A 19,045-nucleotide genomic window follows, 5' to 3' on the forward strand; every position below is an offset into this window, starting at 1 on the left:
TACATATAATTCTCGATTACTTATAAATTGTTTGTAAGTTGTGTGAAATGGAGAAAACTTGAATTAAAGGAGTGAAGTTACTGGTTGGGGATGGGGTTTTTTTAAAGGGCGGCGGGGGGGGGGGGGCTTATGAAGCCACCTTGTTTCCTGAGTGAGATCCTACCCCTTCTCTTGCCTAGTTCCTAGGCCTCTATTTTCGTCGCGGTCAACTCGTTTCGGGTCACGTGGTCCGAGCGAAAAACTGAGGCCTTTCCCCGGCCGTTCGTCCCGGATACGTCACCGAAACGAGTAGTGACGTCAATAATACCGTGAAGGCCTGGGAATAAAGCCGTACAGGAACTAGGCAACCCCTTCTCCTCTCTCCCCAGCCTTATAGCCGCAAAATGCAAACATGAAATCGCAAAATGACTGAGGAAATATTCGTTTATTCATTCCAAATCTGAATTGAAGTGATTCACAGAAATTCACATCAATGACCTAAACCTGAAATGAAAATTAACTAATGTACAACTTATGGACAAAGTCCTGGCACCGACATGAAATAATTAATCTGATTAATGTTTCATTAAATAATATTAGAAGTGCTTATTAGCTGATAAACACTTCTGATAATATTAAATATAATTATAACGAGATAGTCATGATATTATGTTCTGATAATTAGAAAAGTCTAAAATTAATTGATAACTACACAATTCTATCTCACTGGTAATTTTAACTGGATACAAATCAACGCGTGCAAAAACTCCACTCCTAGCAGACCCGGCGGTTTTGGTACGTTCCCCATGGATCGGACAGAGTGCAAAAGAATTCTGTATTCTGAGTGCAAAGGACGTCTCTTTTCACGTGGTATATTCTAACTCTTCTCGAGACACGTCTGCGATTTACGGAAATATCCCATACCGGTGACGTAACTCGACGGAGAACCGTACTGAATGCGTCTATGATTGGCTTGTTCGGTTATGAATTTTCGCGCGCAAGTTTGAAAACACTAAGCTACAGAAATCCCTGTAGAGTCGCGACATCGTATGGGACTTTTTGGGACAAATCTTAGACGTTTCTTGAGCGCGAGAAGATTTAACCTCGTAAGGTGTCACGTCTCTTTTTCGGACCTCTAGCCTTTTTTCTTGAAATTATTCAAGAGGTCTAAAATTTGCTATTTTCTGGTCGCTAGCTTTAGCTATAGTTATTACTAGCACTGTCAAAAGTGATTTCTGTCCAACAAGAACGTTGTCTATCATAGTTTAAATCTTTTTTTGAAAACCACCATGCCAAACATTTTTTCTCCTTTTTTCTTTTCTTTAAATTATCTTCCAAAACCAGATCTCTAACTACAAAAAAAAAAAAATAGGAAAATAGACTTTTTGTATCAAAACTAAACATGAGGCATTCAAAAAATATATAACGCTACTATGTATACAATGATAAAACCTAATCACTTCCGATATAGAAATAATGTCAATAAATCTAATTTGTTTGTTTGTTTGTTTGCGTTCTTATTTAACCAAAATAGCTAAACATCCAAACATCGCCTACATTGCGAAAAGTGTTACTGAGCAAAAAGCTTTAACTACACAAAACAGACTCATATGAACTACAATACACCTAGTGTACGTTATGAAAATGGGCACCAAAAGTAAAACAAAACATTTTACCTCCACATATATCATAATTACCTGGTTTATGGTCCAATTGTAACTTTAAATAAACAATATCGTGTACCAAGATATTTACAGCAAAACAATCTACCTTTATATTACTGAGACAATAATTATTTTACTTATATTAAGCAATAATACCACTTTAATATTTTTAATAACCCGTTTCACGGTTGTAGGAATAAATTGATTCCTCTTGGGGCCAAAACAAAACACATGCCTCGCCCGAAATCGCCAAAAAACAGACTGGCAGAAGTTTGAAAGCGCTTAAATTCAGATGTTTCTAAAACATCTATTGCATTTGAGTTTGCCCCGTTTAACCGTGAAGTGAGATATTGTCCATATACATATATTTAAGCTCATAATTCAACCCAAATTTAATTTTCCAAGGATTATGCAACACCCCTTCTTACTTTCCTACACATCGATAAAGACTCAAAATAAAGTCGAAACTAAAGGCAGTGAAAGATTACGTAGTACTAACAGGCTTAACTTCTCTACGTCATGATATGAACCTTCATATTCTCATTACCAGTTTATTAGATAAATAGTCGATACTGTAAAGAGAATAACGTCGTCGTCTTTAGTAAGGAATGTTTTACACAACCTGATCACGAAATAACTAAAGCGAGCACATAATAAACGTCTTTCTTAAATGAAGAGATGTAATCGGCAGACGTTCCACATAATATAATATTGTATAATTTCTTTAGTGGTTATTTCAAAGAATTTTTGAAATTTAAGCAAGAAACATTTGTTGTAAAATACAGAAAGAAACAGAGCAAAGCATTTTTTCTGTCACGATTGCTAACCTTTATTCGGTTTGAATATAACTACTTTGATCAAAGAAAGGCAACTTAAAAATAACAGTTTACTAAGGGAGAAAGACACAAAAGAGGTAAATAATAAACAAGATAAAGACGGATTACGAACGATCTGAATGTAAAGAAAATTGATAAATTCTCCCAGACGTGCCAACCATGTCGTACACAAAAAAAAGAAAGAAAAACTAAGGACCTGTTTATATGGAGAAGAGTTGTCCCTGGTAGGAGGGTTACTCTCCATAGCGAGTCACCCTGTTCGAGAGAGCTTTTCAAATATTTTATAATTATGCCAGAAGTCCCAGAGTTGGTTCAAAGGCATGGGTGTCTAGGGTGATCCAGGTCGGCGCCGGTCACTCGCTGAAAATAATGTAACGATGGGGTCGCGATAAGTTTTTCAAGTTTCCTAAGAAACACTGTGGCTCATTTGACTCACCTACCAGAGACGAATCTGGACATACATAGCATGCGCAAAACCGGGAGGGTCAATTTCTGGCCCCGAATATGGCTCGCAGAATTAGGAGGGTACCCTAGTTCCTACCAGGGACAACTATTCTTCAAATAAATAGGCACCTGAAGTTTAATTACACATTAGTGTCAACCTCGTTCCCAGGGTCTCCCTCTCCCTGCCCATCGAGCTCGAGGTTGACACTGGTGTCATCTGGATGTTTTGGTGGTTCACCTTGATCTTGAGGTGAAAACTTCTCTTCAATTTCCTTTGCAATCTGTGTCAGCTCCACCTTAGGATCCCTGAGAACCTTGATCAAGTTTCCGATTGTGCTTCCTGCTTTCTCTCCGTAGGCCTTGAGGAACTTTTCGGTTGGATTATCAGCCATCTTCCATGACTCACATTCATCACGCAGGCCAAGTTTCTCTGCGGTTAATGCCCAGTAGAAATAACCTAAAATACAAAAAGATTCCTCATCACATCTTTCAAAATTAAGAAGAAATCATACTCCTTGGTACATATGTGCAGTCTTTGGCCCAGAAATGAGATTAACAGTATGCTTACCATCGTAGTATCTTCCATTGAGCCTCTGAGCTATGAATCGTCTTTCATCAATTGAAAGATTTTTTATTGGAAGATCCAAGCCTGGAATCAAACAAAGAAACGCCAGAATGAAATTTTGCATGTTAATAAAAATTAAACTCGGCCGGCCGCGTCTTCATGGACGTTTGAAAAGTAAAGCCTCGATCAAACGGTTATGATAGTTGATGATAGTTCGCTGCTTCCAACTATCATTCACTATCATATTGACTATCATGTTTGCGATCAAACGCTCCATGATAGTTGACGATAGTTTGTCAAAATCAGGCAATGCGCTCGCGCATTTCATTTTTTGATTTTCTCGTTCTCAACTCCACTATCACTCGGTGCAGAAATGTTTTCATGTTTTTTCCTTGTTTCCGTTGCTTTCACGCCGTCTCTTGCTTCTGGCATTCATATTTTCAGTGCTTTCTCGATGCTGTTTTTACTCTTCTTCTTCCCACTCACTTTCTCGTTTTCAGCTTCACTTTAGTCCAAATATTAATCTAAATTTCGGTTTTTTTCTTCACCGAACGATAGAATTTCCTTTGCAGCAGCCATGAATCTTCGATTGAGCCCGTCTTTGACTGAACCACTGACCGATAAACTATCATGCACTATCATCCCCGCGATCAAACGGTAAAAACTATCGTCAACTATCATGTTGAATTTGAGCACGTCCAAACTGCGTGATAGTTGGTGATAGTTGATGATAGTGCATGATAGTTCGTGTTCAAACGCGCGTGATAGATGGAACTTTCATCAACTATCATCAACTATCATGACCGTTTGATCGGGGCTTTAAAACTAGTCAAAACGTAGGTTAAAAAGACATTTTTATCGCTGATTTTAATTTTTATTTCTATAACACGATGAGAGGTAAACGTTTCCAATAAATTTCAATTCTGAACCTTTCAATTTCCAAAAGTAAACAACCAAAAATAAATAAATCTACAAGTAACGAGGATAAGCCCACTTATGCTTGTTATTCTACTGGTCCTCTAGTGTAGCAGTTGCTATTGTTTCGGGGGCTAGGGGCATTGTTCCTGCTGTTTGTTCTATTGTTCTCTCGAAGGGTAGAGCTCGAGAGCCACTCATGTTAGACCTTGCGAGAGCTGTTACGTGACAGGCATTAAAACGTGCATAAGGCGATTGAAGGTGTGACTAGTACCACGTAATTTCTGGACCACCAAATATTCAACGCTAAACACTTTGGTGGAGATATAGACATTTTAGATATTTTATCCAAGGACAATGCAGTGAAACCGGCCAGGGCTCAAACTCCGGACCACTCGAACCGGAGTCCATGGCACCAACTATTTCTGTCCTACACTGTATGAGGGGGAGAAGCTGGGATATATGGGAGAGTTAATGCGGGTTTTAAAACAAAACCATGACATCAGTACTTAAAAACTCACCGCATTCAGCAGATGGCATCAGTGGAGTCCTTTGCTGCATCTCTTCCCCACGTGTTGCAGCGGTCCTAGCATTCACATCATGCTTCCTTCGATTACTTTTTCTGCGTATTATAACTACAACTAACGCTATAGCTATAATTAGGATCCCCACACCAACTCCGACCCAGAGTCCCGCCTTTTGCACCAATGGAGTTGAAGCTGGTGACTCAGTTCCTCCAGCAGCTAACGCTGGATCTTCTGGCTGTACTTTGCTGCCGTCATCGCTACTGTTGGGGATTTCTTTTGCAGAACCCTTTGAGTTATTACCTAAAAGTATAAATATTGTTACTTATACTGGTCGACCCAGAGGATATTTTACTCCTTTCTCCAACTGTCGCGTCAAATTTGATTGACACTGTAGAAAAACCTCTGGGGCAAGGGTAATTGCAGTTGTGTAAATTCAAACTTTACGGCAGCTTTACGCTAACACTACGCCACCTTTTCGTGCTGTGTAAATCACTATCAAATTGAAAGGAATATAGCGAGGGGGGTGCTTTTGGTAGCGCCTGGCCTAGAAATCGTCCATCGCATGCTGCCAAAATCATTAAATTATTTAACTAATTTTAAGGACGACTTGGTCAACTGGTCTGTGTCTACAAAACTTTAAAATGTAGCTTTGATTTTAGTTATCCGTATATCGGCTATGCAATAAATATCGGGCAGTTGCTACCAACCCGCCAGACTGTGAAAAGAGGTATCTAAGGGACCGGTCATTATTTATCGCCTGGGGGGAGCGGAGGATTTTGGGGTGGATCACTTGAATTATAGATGAACAGAAGGGGGGATCAGTCGTAACTGAGAGCCCAAAAGGGGGGATCAGTGAAAATTATGGGAGGAATCAGATGCAGGACAACTCAAATCTGTTGGGATAATGCAAGTTTGAGAGCATACAAAATACACTGTGGAATGTGTACATTTCAATTTATATCTAGAACGTTTTGTGTTAACACTTTATATTTTTCCTTTAAATCGTGCTTAGTTATATTCATCTTTGAACATGACAGGTGAATTCTAAATTGTGAGCCATAACCCCTGATAACTGAAACATAGCAAAAAAAAATTTTATTACTTCCAAACGGAAGGAAACCGCAAAATAATAGTTTTCTAACATAGAAAAACAACAAAGGAGTAATAAAAATGCGAAAATAACCGAGGTTGGTTTCGACTGACGAAGATTAGGACGGATTACAAACAACAAACTTGCCAATTTTTTCAATATGGGGATTGCGTTGTCCGCGACGTAGCTGCTTTAAACATGAAACATTTGTCGCCTCTCCTAGAGATTGGTCCGGCTCTTGTAAACCTATAGTAGCGGACTGAGGTTCCGGGTACAGGGTTCTCAGGTTTCGGGTACTAAATGGGCGAACTTATTGCCTTCGAATGCAACTCTTTATTATGCCTGAAATGAACTTATTAATGTTTCGGTACACTCCGTATTTCTCACTCTTAAGGACAACTATTCGCTTTGTTTGACAGCTCCTCTTGTTCTATGTTTAGCATGTTTAGCGCCCATCGCATTTGCTGTTCAGTGTTCAAGCAGCTAGTTCCTGAACCCAGATTACTTGCGACGAAACACAGAGACGTTAATCTGTTGGCTAATAAAGCTGTTACAAAAAATCTTCAATTTCATGGAGTGTTGTTTTGCAGAAGACATTTTTGTCAGGGCTCCATAACTGGTAACTGAATATGCAATGGGTGCAAAGACATCGGGGGGGGGGGGGGGATCACGAAAGTTATTAATAGTAATGAGGGGATCACTTCATGGAATAACGTTTAAAGGGGGGATCACCTAAATTTCACTATGTTTATCCCAAAATCCTCCGCCCCCCCCCCCCCCCCCCAGGCGATAAATAATGACCGGTCCCTAAATACACTGACTAAAATATCTGTAGTAGGGTAAATAAACTTACTTAAGACCGGGCCCGGTCTTGTTGTCGGTTCTGTGCTTTTTGGTGTACACTTTCGGTCATGAGCAGTGCTGCAAGATCTTGTTTCGTCTTCAAGGATGTTGCATGGGGGCGAGCATTCAACACACCCTCCATGCCCAGAATTGGGGTCAAAAAAATTGCCGTCTGCACAGCCATCACAAACAGGTGGGGAATAAATCGTACAGTTTTTGATCTTTTTGGGATTACCAGGGAGACAGTTCGAATACTTGTCACATCTGGAAAGAAAGAATACATTTCTCAAACAGGAAACGTAAACGGTTATTCAACGGTTATTCATTCATTACTGCATGACAGCTGATCCCACAAGTAAAATTTCACAATAAAAAGTTAAGCATAAACATAACTTTATTGAAAGGTGGACTGATCACGCACATAGCTAAAAGTTTACGGTGCATCTTATTCAGATGCACTATATGCCACTAAAATAAATAAAAATTAATACGAAATTTATAATATAATAATGAGGATAGCTCCCTGCGCAACCTCGGAACGGCCAATACACTTGTAATTTCTCTTATAAATCGAGAATACATTACTATAGACTTACTCAATACATCCATCGAAGCCGGTGGTATTTGAGTAATCAAATCCGGGCCAGCATCGATGACACTCTGTGTTCTGTTTCGAAGAACATTTCGTCTTCACGCCATATCCTCGAGGGCAAGATGAACAGGAAGCACAATGCGTCCCGTTCCAGTATTCCATGTTGGAGCAGTCATCGACTGCCGCCATCTGAAAGTCAAAATACGACCGTGGTCTGTGATGACTGCACAATGCTTTGGATACGTCTTTAGAGCCTATAGCCCTCCAATATTGATTATATAAAACTGCGAGGGTCTCGCATAGAACTGAATTCCTCTGGGTCCCTTAGGCCATCCCAATAAAATGTTTCGTTTCCCATCGCCCCGTCTCTTGTGATGGTGGGTCGGTCGGTCGGGCAAGAAAAAGAATGAACACTTTAACAGGTCTGGGTTCATTCAAGAAGCCAGGAGATGCAGAACTGAAAGATTTTGTTCCAGTCGATCTCGCTGAGAATGTTGGAACAATCGTTAATGCCCTTGGCACGAAACAGCCTTTGAAAAACTTAGTATCGATGTTAATTAAAGACAAGGACATCAAATCACAGCAATTGTTGTTAATAAAACAAGATCGTGTGCTTGTAAATAAAAATTCTTGTCTATTTGACTAGTGAATCTGGATTTTTATTTTACATTTCGAAAAAAAAAAATTGGTCGGTAGGGCGATGGAAAACAAAACATTTTATTGGGATGGCCTTAGATAGAAAAAATCTCTGGCATTTGTACACGAGGAGGCGAGCTGGGTGGTAAGTCAAGTGTTATCAATCTCGTATCAAATGGCCTTGAACCTCCTTGATTCCGAGGAGAACGTTATCGAAGATGATCATATCGTGCGCCTAGTCTTTTAGAAGCAGACTGTCTCTGAGGTATTTAGTTACATGTGTAATAAATGCAAGAAGTGTTCTCGGTCTTAACTTACGGAATAAAGACTCGACAAAATTCAACGAAGTGTTTTTAGGAACCAATATCTGCACACGAAATTTGTCAGAACCTTTACAAGGATTGCACTGTCTATTGTTTTTAATAATTATCTCGGAGTTATACTTGAAGATATATGACATTTCACGACACAGTAACTAAATAAAAATAAAAATTGAACTGTAACCAGGATAAGACATATTAAAAGTGTAAAAAAGCGTTCTCTGGTTTCAAAGGTTTAGGAAACATAAAAAAAGAAGTCAGCCCCGACAACTCCTCCTTAGCTTTTTACACTTCTATTGTATTTTAGTTTTTAATCTTTCTGACACCCTCCCTTGCATATATTTCCAACCACGCGCTTTCTCTTTTTTACATTCGTTAAAGGCTATAGTAAAATAGCCGAAAGCTAATATTTTTCTTAAGGCCCGTTTACACAGGCGATTTTTGTCGCGCAACTCAATGCAATTTTTGTCGCGCCGAAGTTGCATCATGTCGCCGCGATATCGCGGCGACTTCGTGCAACTTCGGCGCGATATCGTGGCGATAAAATCGCCATGAATCGCCGCGAGTTTGCACGCGTGAAAACTAGCGGCAATAAAATCGCCGCGAATCGCAGGAGTTTCGAACCTGTTCAAAACTTGATGCAACTTCGGCGCGACAAAAATTGCATTGAGTTGCGCGACTAAAATCGCTTGTGTAAACGGGCCTTTAAACTTTTAAACCAGAGAACGCTTTTTTACACTTTTAATAAATAAAAATAGTAAGGGTATCAAATGGTCTTTGCGAGCATTTGCGAGCATGCGAGCACAGCGTTTTTCTTTGCGAGCACGAGCATTGACAAAAACTAGCCTTGCGAGCAACGAGCACTTTTCAAAAACCTACCTCCACTAAAAACCGAGCATGCGAGCACTTGTAAAAATGTGCGAGCACGAGCAAACGAGCACCCACTAAAATTTTTCGAGCATTGCGAGCACTGCGACATTTTGTGGGACCATTCTTGACTCCTAATAGTCATAACCGCGGCGTCTTATTAATTCAGAGACGAGCTCGAAAGTTTTTGCAGACAAAAACTGACTGATGAGCAAAAAAAACTCATTTTTGTCTTCATTTGAAAGAAAATTTTCGAGTCTAGAAACTTTTCACGGCTTGTATGGAGGGTAATTAATTTTACATCGCAGTGCTTTTTGCTCTGACAAGGCGCGCCAAAATTCAGTGAAGCACTTGCAGGCACTTTATTAGTACTGAAAACAGCTGAGACCAACTGAATGATACCCTTACATGTAGCAAGATAAAACTCATACAAAAACAGTGGAATAACGTTTGATTTTGCAACTTTAGAAGTAATTTCCTCTCAAGTACAATATAACTCTTTGCTTCGATTAACTTTAACTGTTTACAAAACAATGGTAAATGAAACAGGCTTTTAAATGTATTGATCTTAATGGCCTTAATTTGTATATTGATTGCAAAACCACGGCACTTAACGCCCTGCAGTTTGTTCAACATAACTCCAAGCTCAACATAATGAAACAAAGCAAAGCTGTACCGCTTAGATAATAAAAACACAACACAATCCAGCCAACCAGAACATGGCCCAAGCGATCAAAAAATGCTTGTCTGAAAAGCAGTCTTCTTTTTTCAATGACATGCCGACAGGGAAAATAGATACCCCGGATTTGATCCGGATTTCCGCTGCAATTAATCCGTTAAGTTGATATCATTTGAGGATATTAGCCAGTTATCACCTGTGTTTAGGCGATAATAGTGATATTTAATCAATTTTTTTAAAGAATGGTTTTGTCTACCACACGCAGTGTTTAAGACATCGTGTCTTAAGTCATGACCTTGCCGTTTTCAAAAGAGATTCATGGCGACATTTGATTTTCATCAACACGAAGTTGCTATGTCCAAATGTTTTCAAAATAAAATGTATATCACAGCCTGAATTAATGAGGTGACAAGTGGTCGAAAGTTGTTAACAGATAATCATGAAAAGCTTTCTCGCTTTTCAAACAATAATCGCATTATTAAGGTGGAACTTTAAACCTTGTAAATAGGCATTACGAAGATTGACACTTCAATATTGCTTACACAGAGGAGGTCTCTCAACCGAAACGTCACGCATGATGAAATACTTATGTCATCTGAGAATCTCAGTGAAAGGATTACAATCTTAGACAGTTCGATAAACCAACCAACACCACATTTCTCACTAGCACCCTAACAGCATTTATATCAAAAGGAAGGAATACTAAAACAAATACTTCATCTCAGAAAAGGAAAGGGCCCTTTCAAGTCTTTCAAGGAACGCGCGTGAGCCCGACATCAAAAGACGCCGACATCACGGAATTTTCGCGCCAAACGACACACGTCAAAACCTTGCTTACAAAGCATAAAATAATTTGACGGGATTTTTCTGCCCGACCGGAAAAGGATATTAATTTTAAGAAAGAAGTCTGCGGTTTTACATATATATTCTATCACGAATTTCTAACCGACATTTTTAAAGCGAACACATGCCTAATAAGAACATAGCAACTGCGTCCTGATTTATTTGCTGTGACAAAACTACAAAAATGTAAAATATTTTGTTTTGTAAACTAAACTAATTGTATTTAGTATACTTCAAAACTTAGATATAACAGGCTTCCAACAACCGAGAGCGGCCAACTTGAAAATTCTAACAACAACGTCAAATATATTTAATGCAGAAAGAGCGTGAGCCGAGATATAAACCGGACCTAGACAAGCGTAACCGGTATTTCCGGTAAAAAGAAAAACAGAATTCAGGGTTTAAATTGAATTGCTCATGCTTATAAAAAGTTTATCCGAATTTATGTTTTCTATATCGTCTTGTTACACGTATGTGAGACCGTCAGTATTATTATTCAAAGTATTTAAGCTTAGCATTCCAATACAGCGAGACGTGTGCGCTGAAGTTGTTACTATTTAAGACATTTATACTGCCACACCTTAAATTGTAGCTGTTAACATTCGTCCAGGGCAATAGAACCTTCATAAAGCTTTAAAATATAATGTGAACACACGAGAAATCAAAACATACATGAAAAACATACCGATGTTCCAATCTCCACCAGCAAAATTAACAGAGTTACGGCAAACATGTCTTTAAATTTAGTCGACTTCCCATGTGCTCGTAAAGTCACTGTTAGTATCACTAACGTTCTTAACCTTAGAACTGTTTTGGCCTATCAAGACACGGCTATGCGCATTATTTTTGAGAGCTCTTAGGAATACGTGGCACAAGCTCATTATGCATTGACGGCATCCCACGATCAGCCAATCAAATCTTGACAAAATGATGTAATGTGCAAGGGGAAGCCCCCTTTTCAACCGTCGGACGTGGACCGGAAATGCAGCCTTTGGCACAAAGTTAATACTGAATGTTTGTTTTATTCATAACATGAAAGCTTGGGATGTTTCTATATGGAGACTCGAAGTCCACAAATACAGTTAAAATAACTTTTTCAAGCGGTATCTATCTTAAGTCAACAACAGTCAAAGCGTGGGGTATAATTAAAGATACATAAAAGGGAGTCAAACCCTTGGATGCACTAAATCAGTTCGTTGATTATTCCTTTGTCACGCGATCACGACAACGAAATGTTAAAAGAGTCCAATATTAAAAATTCAATTTGTATTGAAAATATACCGTCGGGTTTGCACTGTGAACAAAATAGTTCCCAGAACTAGCTTGTAAAGATCGAAATATGAAAGTGGCTGAGCTCGACTTACATGTACTCTCTTTTCAGATAACCGTGATAAAAGCGAATGTAGCGATGGTACAGCACTTTCATGTACTTGTACATGACCAAGTTATGAATAACATCTTAGACATGCTTAATTGCTATATATAAAGCAGTCAACAATTTAAGTACCACCAAAATTTGACAATTTAAGCACTAATAACGGAAAAATTATTCCACTATCTTTGTAAGATGGATGTCAAAGCACACAGCCCTTTCACAGAAAGCTTGAAAACTAGTCATGCGCCTGTTTCTAAGGCCGCCAGTAGACAATCAAAAGCAAAGAAAAGACATTTTTTTACAAACTGCAAATTTTGATGACTGAAATTGGCTCATTTCAGCCTTATAGAATATATATAAATATTATATATCTAAATCGTGAGACTAGAACAAAAACTTTAAAGTTACTCTTAAAAAAATGCTTGGCATTGGCGATTTGTGACCTTTCTAAAGTTTTCTTGTTTGTTCATATAAGGCGAATTTAAAATGCAGTATATCAATTTTAATGGCAAATAATGCAGTATTTGTAACTGCAGTCACCACGGGTGCAGTCACTTGCTAGGGAATCGAAAATGCCAGTTTTGATTGAAGTTATATAAGCCGATCATTGCAAAATTCCTTAGTAGTTCAAAGACCCGTTGCATTGCAAGCATTGATTATTATTTTACGTGAAAGAATTTAATTAGTATGCACATATCATTCAGTATAAAAATAGGTTGTTGAATTGTTTTGATAACGCTGAAGTGTATACGATCTTTTTAATCAAGCTGGTGAAAACGATTTTTCGATCTTAGTAAAAGAATTCAATGCGGCGTTTTAAAGTTTCAACTTGCATCCGTTAAACGACCATAGGAAAAGATTCTAAATTAACTGAAACTTTACACCATGCAGGTTGTGTTCTTCTCTTAAAGTGATTGCCTTTTTTTAGCATTCCTGACGCAGTCTAAATATTTCATACAAAAGGTCAAATTTAATGAAAGCACGAAATTATAACTTGGGCTCCACATTGTCGATCACGCAATCTAAATTTAGCAGTTTATAAAGCAGTATTTATAGAAGCCAAACATTTTACATTTAACCACAACTTAATTTAATTCAAACAGGAATTGGATAAAAAACTATACCAGTTATTAAAGAAATGTGTCTCCCAAGCATTCGGAAAGAGATTCTTGACAAGAGGCCAAATAACAGGTAAGATGACAATTCAAACATACTTGCCGCCGTAACTATTGTGTCGGCTTTCGATTGAGGAGCCGGTTTATATCTTTATTTTTCAAGTGTATTCCTTGCTAAATAGTGCTATTTTTGAAAACAATATGAAAATTGCAGACTCACAGTTGCCGGCTTTGTTTTGAAAAGGATTTCAAAGCTCCCACCCGCCGCGACACTTCGCTCAAATCAGCGAACTACGAAATTGTGCACATAAAAGCATTTTCGCCGCGTCACGTACTGGATTCAGCGGCAAAAAAAATAGCTTTACACCAAATTGTATATATTGTATGTTGCTCAAAACTGTGAGAAAATTGAATTAACATTTTAACCTTGATTCTTGAGGCAGCTGAGAAAGAAAACTGGTTGCCAGCGTGCTGCGAGATCCTCGAATTGGACTGTTTGAAACCGCGCCCCATTTCCACGTGCTTTTGTAAAATGCGCTCTCTTGATACCTGATCTTAAGTTTAAAATGCCAGACAAACTAACAAAACTTGCAAAAATCACACAAGCAGCATTCGAGATCAGAAGGATTTGATAGATCATTATTTTATTCTACTGTTGGCTTGCCGAGCATCAAAAATGGAAAGCAAAATATTCGGGTTCGTGACTTCCCAATTCGGTAATATGAAATGTCAGCAAAATCTTGCTTACCGTTACGCTCAGGATTATAGACAGCTCCAGGAAAAAAGCCCAAAAAGCCAACAGTGTCATCTGAAAACCTGGTGGTTGATCTGGTTCCACTGACTACAGAATAATCGGCACCGGATCGAGTCGCGGTTAGGCGAACTTAAGGTGATCGGCTAGCTTCTGTTTGGAGCCTTTACTGTACATGCGAAGAACATTCTAGATTCTTCTCGAAGTTCAATTATCAATTGATTGACATTTTGGAGAGCTTTCATTATCAAAGCTTCTCGATTGGCTGGTTCAGTTCGTATGGTAAAGCCTAACTCGCTGCCTGTCAGCCCTTTTGATCGCCAGTTTCTCAACAATGATCTACACGAATTTACAACTAATTTGGCCGATATTCCTACACGAGAATAAAAATCCAAGTCCATGGTATTTTGGATTCAGCGACTTCGGGTTGCGTGTGTTACTAATCTCAATCATTTGACACATATGCTGAGTAAGCCCTTTTCATTGTTTACTTTTCTTCTAATCCATTTGCATTTTATCGTTTGTATGTCTTCTTGCAACATAAGTTGGCAGAAAAAAGCGATACTAAATCGCCAGTCTGTAACAAATACCTGGAGGTCGAGACAGAAGAAATATAGATCAGCCAAGAAACTTTGATGGCCAAACTGTTCAGTTGCTGACATGCATGTTAGCATATACGATAAAAATTTGACCTTGGTTTTTTTTTTTTTACTGTGAGGTCTAGCCGATGACTTAGCTCAGATTGTATTGAACATTCAACATTAAAAGAGAACGTTTTTATTTTTCGTACTGTGCTTTATAACGCCCATAAATTATCTAAGCTCGTCAAGTTATGTAATCGATTCGAGTGTTAATTCCTGAATAAATTGTTGCAGGCTGATTCATTTTTTTTTCACTGGTTTCATAAGAACTATGACTGAAAATAGACAGAGCCTTTTAGGCAGTGTGGCCGCGTGGACGCAGACAATCATCTCACAACCGGCTGAAACTGCCGGCGGTCTGCAACTAATAAATATCCAACTGTTCTTTTGTGAAACTCCTGTTATTTAAAAGCGTCATTAATCTTCTGTAAAGCGGTTTTAATAGCGTTGTGACAGCCTGACTTTCAAAAGATGATTGATGGCATTTATTAATTATTTGGCCCCCTTGAGGTAATATTTATCATTCTAATTCTTTGACACAACTGATTGAGAAATTGCATAATGTCAGCTTTAATTGCTAACATAAATCTTTACATGTGAAAAACAGTCGTTATTTTAATAACCTTGACGACCAACTCAATTTGATCAACACGCGAGGCGCTATCCACCTGCTTTGTAAGCAAAATGCATCGACTGTTGCACCCGTTTTTGTCAATAAATTAGCTATGCATGGGCAGCTGTTGCATCAAATGACTTTTCGGTAATGTTTAGATTTAAGCAAAAGCTGTTTAATCGATGTTTTAAAACTAAGTTTTCCGCGACGTGAATGACTTCCTGCTGTTCACCTTAAAATGCTTTTTAGTATGTTATATTGTGTTGCCAAGGTGCGCCAGTTGACCAATGTTGACCATGCGAGGATACGACGATTACTTGCCGGTTATCAAACAGAAGACCCAGACTCTGCAGAAGACCTATCAATTAGTTTATGTTATTGTTAGAAACGGCTCAACACACAACAAAATCTGTCAGTTATCAGCTATTCAAATGCTCATCCCATGGCGTCGAAAGATGGTCGAAGAGTTGACGAATTTAACCCGACTCTCGCGCGTGTAAGTCGAAAAACACGTTCCAGATCTGTTTTCGCCGAGAATCTGGTTTTGGTTTTACACCTCATGATCGTAATTTAAGTAGGTGAAAATGCCTGTATAAAAAACAAATTGAGCTATTTATGTTTGACAGCTATTAAAAGAGCAAATCCACTTACGTACATTGTATCTTAGAGTGTTACGGGTGGTCTACCACGCCGTACATTCCAATCTGTCTGCTTTTAGTAGCGCAACGTTTTTACTACTGATTCAAAATTAAGCATTATGTAGTTGTTTCAAAAGATCGGAAACCTCATACTGGCCTGTCGAAGTATCTTGAGACATAAACATATTCCTTTACTTCAAGCTAAAAAAAAAAAAATGGCCGTCAATCAGCTAAGGAATGTAAAATGAATGGGTGACCTTAATGAATAATTCTTTGACGACTAAACGTACACCGTGCAGGAGTTCGAAGATTTTGAACTTCTTCCTCCTCTTTCACTTGCTCATCTACAATATCTCAGCTTTAGAGTCCCATTACCAAATGATCACTAAGGTAGAGTTCTAACTTAAGCTGGGTTTAGGCCCATGGCTCTTAGGTTATAGGCGGCTATGCTTGAGTAACTCATGCAGTTAGTTTAAAAAGTCGTGCGTCTTTTCAGGCAACAGGATTTGTTGCTAAACAAGACACCAGTAAGAAAGTAAAGAGGCAAACATACCGTTATTCCAACGCTAAGCGCCAGATTAAGAAGAATTTTGGTCAGCATAGTGATTCCTTGTCGGGTATTGATGTGGATATAACTCACAACGATAACAACGTGGCTACCGAGCTCTTGAGCGCATGAAACATGTGCACGCATAAGTTATCGAGCGGACTTTGATTCTACGGGCAAGGCAAGGCAAAGTATTGTCAGGTCTGTCACTCAAAACTAGATCAACCAATGAGACGCAAGTTGACGCAAAAGCTTGATTTTGATAGGGAAAGTCCCTTTCCACACCAAAGCATTTTCAATATCCACATGGTTGGGAGGCTACGAGCAAGCCCAGACTTGTCACAACCGCATGGCAGGTTATCTTTTAAGTTCTTAAAAGAATTAATCGTGATAAGAAATCTTGGCGGTGTCAGGCCGTGATCTGATCGTGAATTTAAAATTGAACTAATATTAAAAGCGAGTTAGTTAGTGAGTAAAGCGAGTAAGTTAGTGACTAAAGTCTAACTCAGAAAGAATGAAAAAGACAGGGAAACGAGCGCTTTCTCTAGCCTTTTCTGTGCATGTTGACTGAAAAACTTCAAGCTTTCGGATGCTGTTGTGTAGACTTGCTATTTATTATAACTATATATATAGCATTGACGCAGAATGCGATAGCGTGCGCAGAATGAGTAGCTGAGGCCTTTTAAAGGTCGAGAGATGGCAAATTGACTGAAGGCAAATCAGCAAAAACTGGCCCGAAATTAAAGTTGTGCTCGTGTTATCGCCACAGTCACGCGACAAGACTTTGAGTTACACAGGGCGTACGTACTATAACGGGCGTATCCAGGAGATGGGCTCCTGACGTATCTATATCTTCTTTAGCTGCCAGCAAGTGGTGTATGAAATATCTTTCCAGCACCCTGATCGAATCCTGGAAAAATGAATTCAGGAAGGAAAGACAATCCGTCCTTTCCTGTGCTTGTGCTCGATCGCGTTATCAGAGAAACGGGTCTCATTGAGACAAAAACGCCGGAAAGAAAATGATTTTTTTTTTGCGTCAATTTTGAAGGAGTACTATCGAAATAACTGGAAATTGTTAAAATCTGTGATTAAAGACCCAAAATGGATGAGTGGACTTGAATGCTAATTTCCTGTTCACCCCACAAAAGATACGGCCGTCAGAGAATTGTTCATTCAACACAACACACATGTACAGTCTTGGTCATAATGACATCGATCCTAACCTGACTGCAAATCTTTTTTATGCCTTATATTTGCCATGAATTCAGCTGAGGCTAAAGTTGAGTTGTGACTTACAGAAAATGTTTCGTCTGTGCCATTAAAGATAACCATAAGTGTTTCTGAGCTTCATTTGAATTGGAATTTTAATATGTCCTAGTTGTCAGTTTCCTGTCTCTTTGAAAAACAACTTGGTGTAAAGAACAATATCTTAAACGGCGACGGAACACATTAGAAGAACAAAGAGAATTCGAGAACAAACTAAGTGGGCAATAGCTGAATAGTTTAACTGCCAACCGGCTGGTCTCGATTCGTCATGTATCGCTGCTTATCGTATTTACTTAGCCCAACACCAAGATCATCTCAATTAGCATTCGAAAATAAAGCAATACATAACCATTAAGTGCTAGTTTATTTGTCAATACGTTTACCCTGTTTCTTTTTTCATCCTTTTTTTTCCCGGTTATTTCGGTACTGAAATCTTAATTAAGGCTGACTAGCAGAAGAAAGCTTTTTCAACTTCATATGCACTGATACAAACTCGGATATTGGAGCCTTAATAGTTTTGACTTTCCTGAATTCAACAGATTGTTTTAATGATTCAGATTGAAAGTTTTTGTCGTTCTCCGCTAAAAACGTCTCAAACCTGTTTAGAAAGCTTAAAAACAACCGTGCGTGTTTAGAGGTTATGTCTGGTTTCGATGACAACATAAAAACCGCAAAGCCGCCCACTGTTTTGACTGAACACTAGAAAAACAATAGCTACTTATTATGGAGGCGGAGAATTTAACACAAAGCAATTATAATTAATATATGCCGATCATGTGATTGTTCAACAGGAATGTTTCATGCCATTATACATCTGATTAGTTACGCGCCAGATTGTGAGCGCGACGGTGAACTTTTAAGTAACGACACAAATAAAATAAAGTCAAAAAACTTCTAATACATAAACAACCGGGGCAAGATATATTTATATGCAAGCCAACTTAAAAACAAGGATTAAAATATTTACGGCCCAGAGTGGAACAAGTGTAGAAGCGTAAACGTGGATTTTTAAATACTGTAAACATGCATATCGGCGAATATATTTCATACTGAGAAATATCACAGTGCCTTTTACTTACCGACGATGCGACAAATGTAATGAATCCTACAAAGAAGCCAATGTCTTGAAACTTTCGGGCCATCTTATTTTGAATAATAGAAGCTTAGACTACGTTCACGTGTAAACACAATGACTTGAGGAATAAATGTCCTACTAACGGCGCTGGCAGAAAAGGATTGCCTTCTTGCAGCCGTCTCCCTATATAGAGATTGGTATCGAGCTGCATGTTGGGATACGGG

The 19,045-nt window shown here is 38.7% G+C and overlaps 1 protein-coding gene across 3 annotated transcripts; it reads right to left on the minus strand.

Moving 5' to 3' along the window:
* Positions 1 to 1,477: 1,477 nt before the first annotated feature.
* LOC144628090 (uncharacterized) lies at positions 1,478 to 18,905 on the minus strand. Of its 3 annotated transcripts, none has more exons than XM_078486149.1 (6): positions 18,826 to 18,905; positions 7,460 to 7,644; positions 6,874 to 7,127; positions 4,925 to 5,230; positions 3,492 to 3,572; positions 1,478 to 3,380 (listed from the first exon to the last, which is right to left on the minus strand). In XM_078486149.1, the coding sequence occupies exons 1-6, from the start codon at positions 18,886 to 18,888 to the stop codon at positions 3,064 to 3,066; spliced, it is 1,206 nt and encodes a 401-aa protein (XP_078342275.1). In that variant the 5' UTR covers positions 18,889 to 18,905; the 3' UTR covers positions 1,478 to 3,063. The 3 variants fall into 3 exon arrangements, with proteins under 3 accessions (XP_078342275.1, XP_078342276.1, XP_078342277.1); XM_078486150.1 differs by lacking the exon at positions 18,826 to 18,905 and adding an exon at positions 14,039 to 14,127; XM_078486151.1 differs by lacking the exon at positions 18,826 to 18,905 and adding an exon at positions 11,486 to 11,630.
* Positions 18,906 to 19,045: the final 140 nt, after the last annotated feature.

The sequence above is a fragment of the Oculina patagonica genome, chromosome 10 (assembly GCF_052425735.1).
Source record: "Oculina patagonica isolate OP01 chromosome 10, crgOcupat, whole genome shotgun sequence".
NCBI lineage: Eukaryota > Metazoa > Cnidaria > Anthozoa > Scleractinia > Oculinidae > Oculina > Oculina patagonica.

What these genes read in the sequence shown, in the direction of transcription:
- LOC144628090 (XM_078486149.1), bottom strand. Translation starts at nt 18,888, where the DNA reads ATGGCCCGAAAGTTTCAAGACATTGGCTTCTTTGTAGGATTCATTACA. An exon ending in GATGCCATCTGCTGAATGCG is followed by an intron (nt 3,573 to 4,924) that starts GTGAGTTTTTAA and finishes GTTTGATTCCAG; the next exon opens with GCTTGGATCTTCCAATAAAA. An exon ending in CAATGGAAGATACTACGATG is followed by an intron (nt 3,381 to 3,491) that starts GTAAGCATACTG and finishes TTTGTATTTTAG; the next exon opens with GTTATTTCTACTGGGCATTA.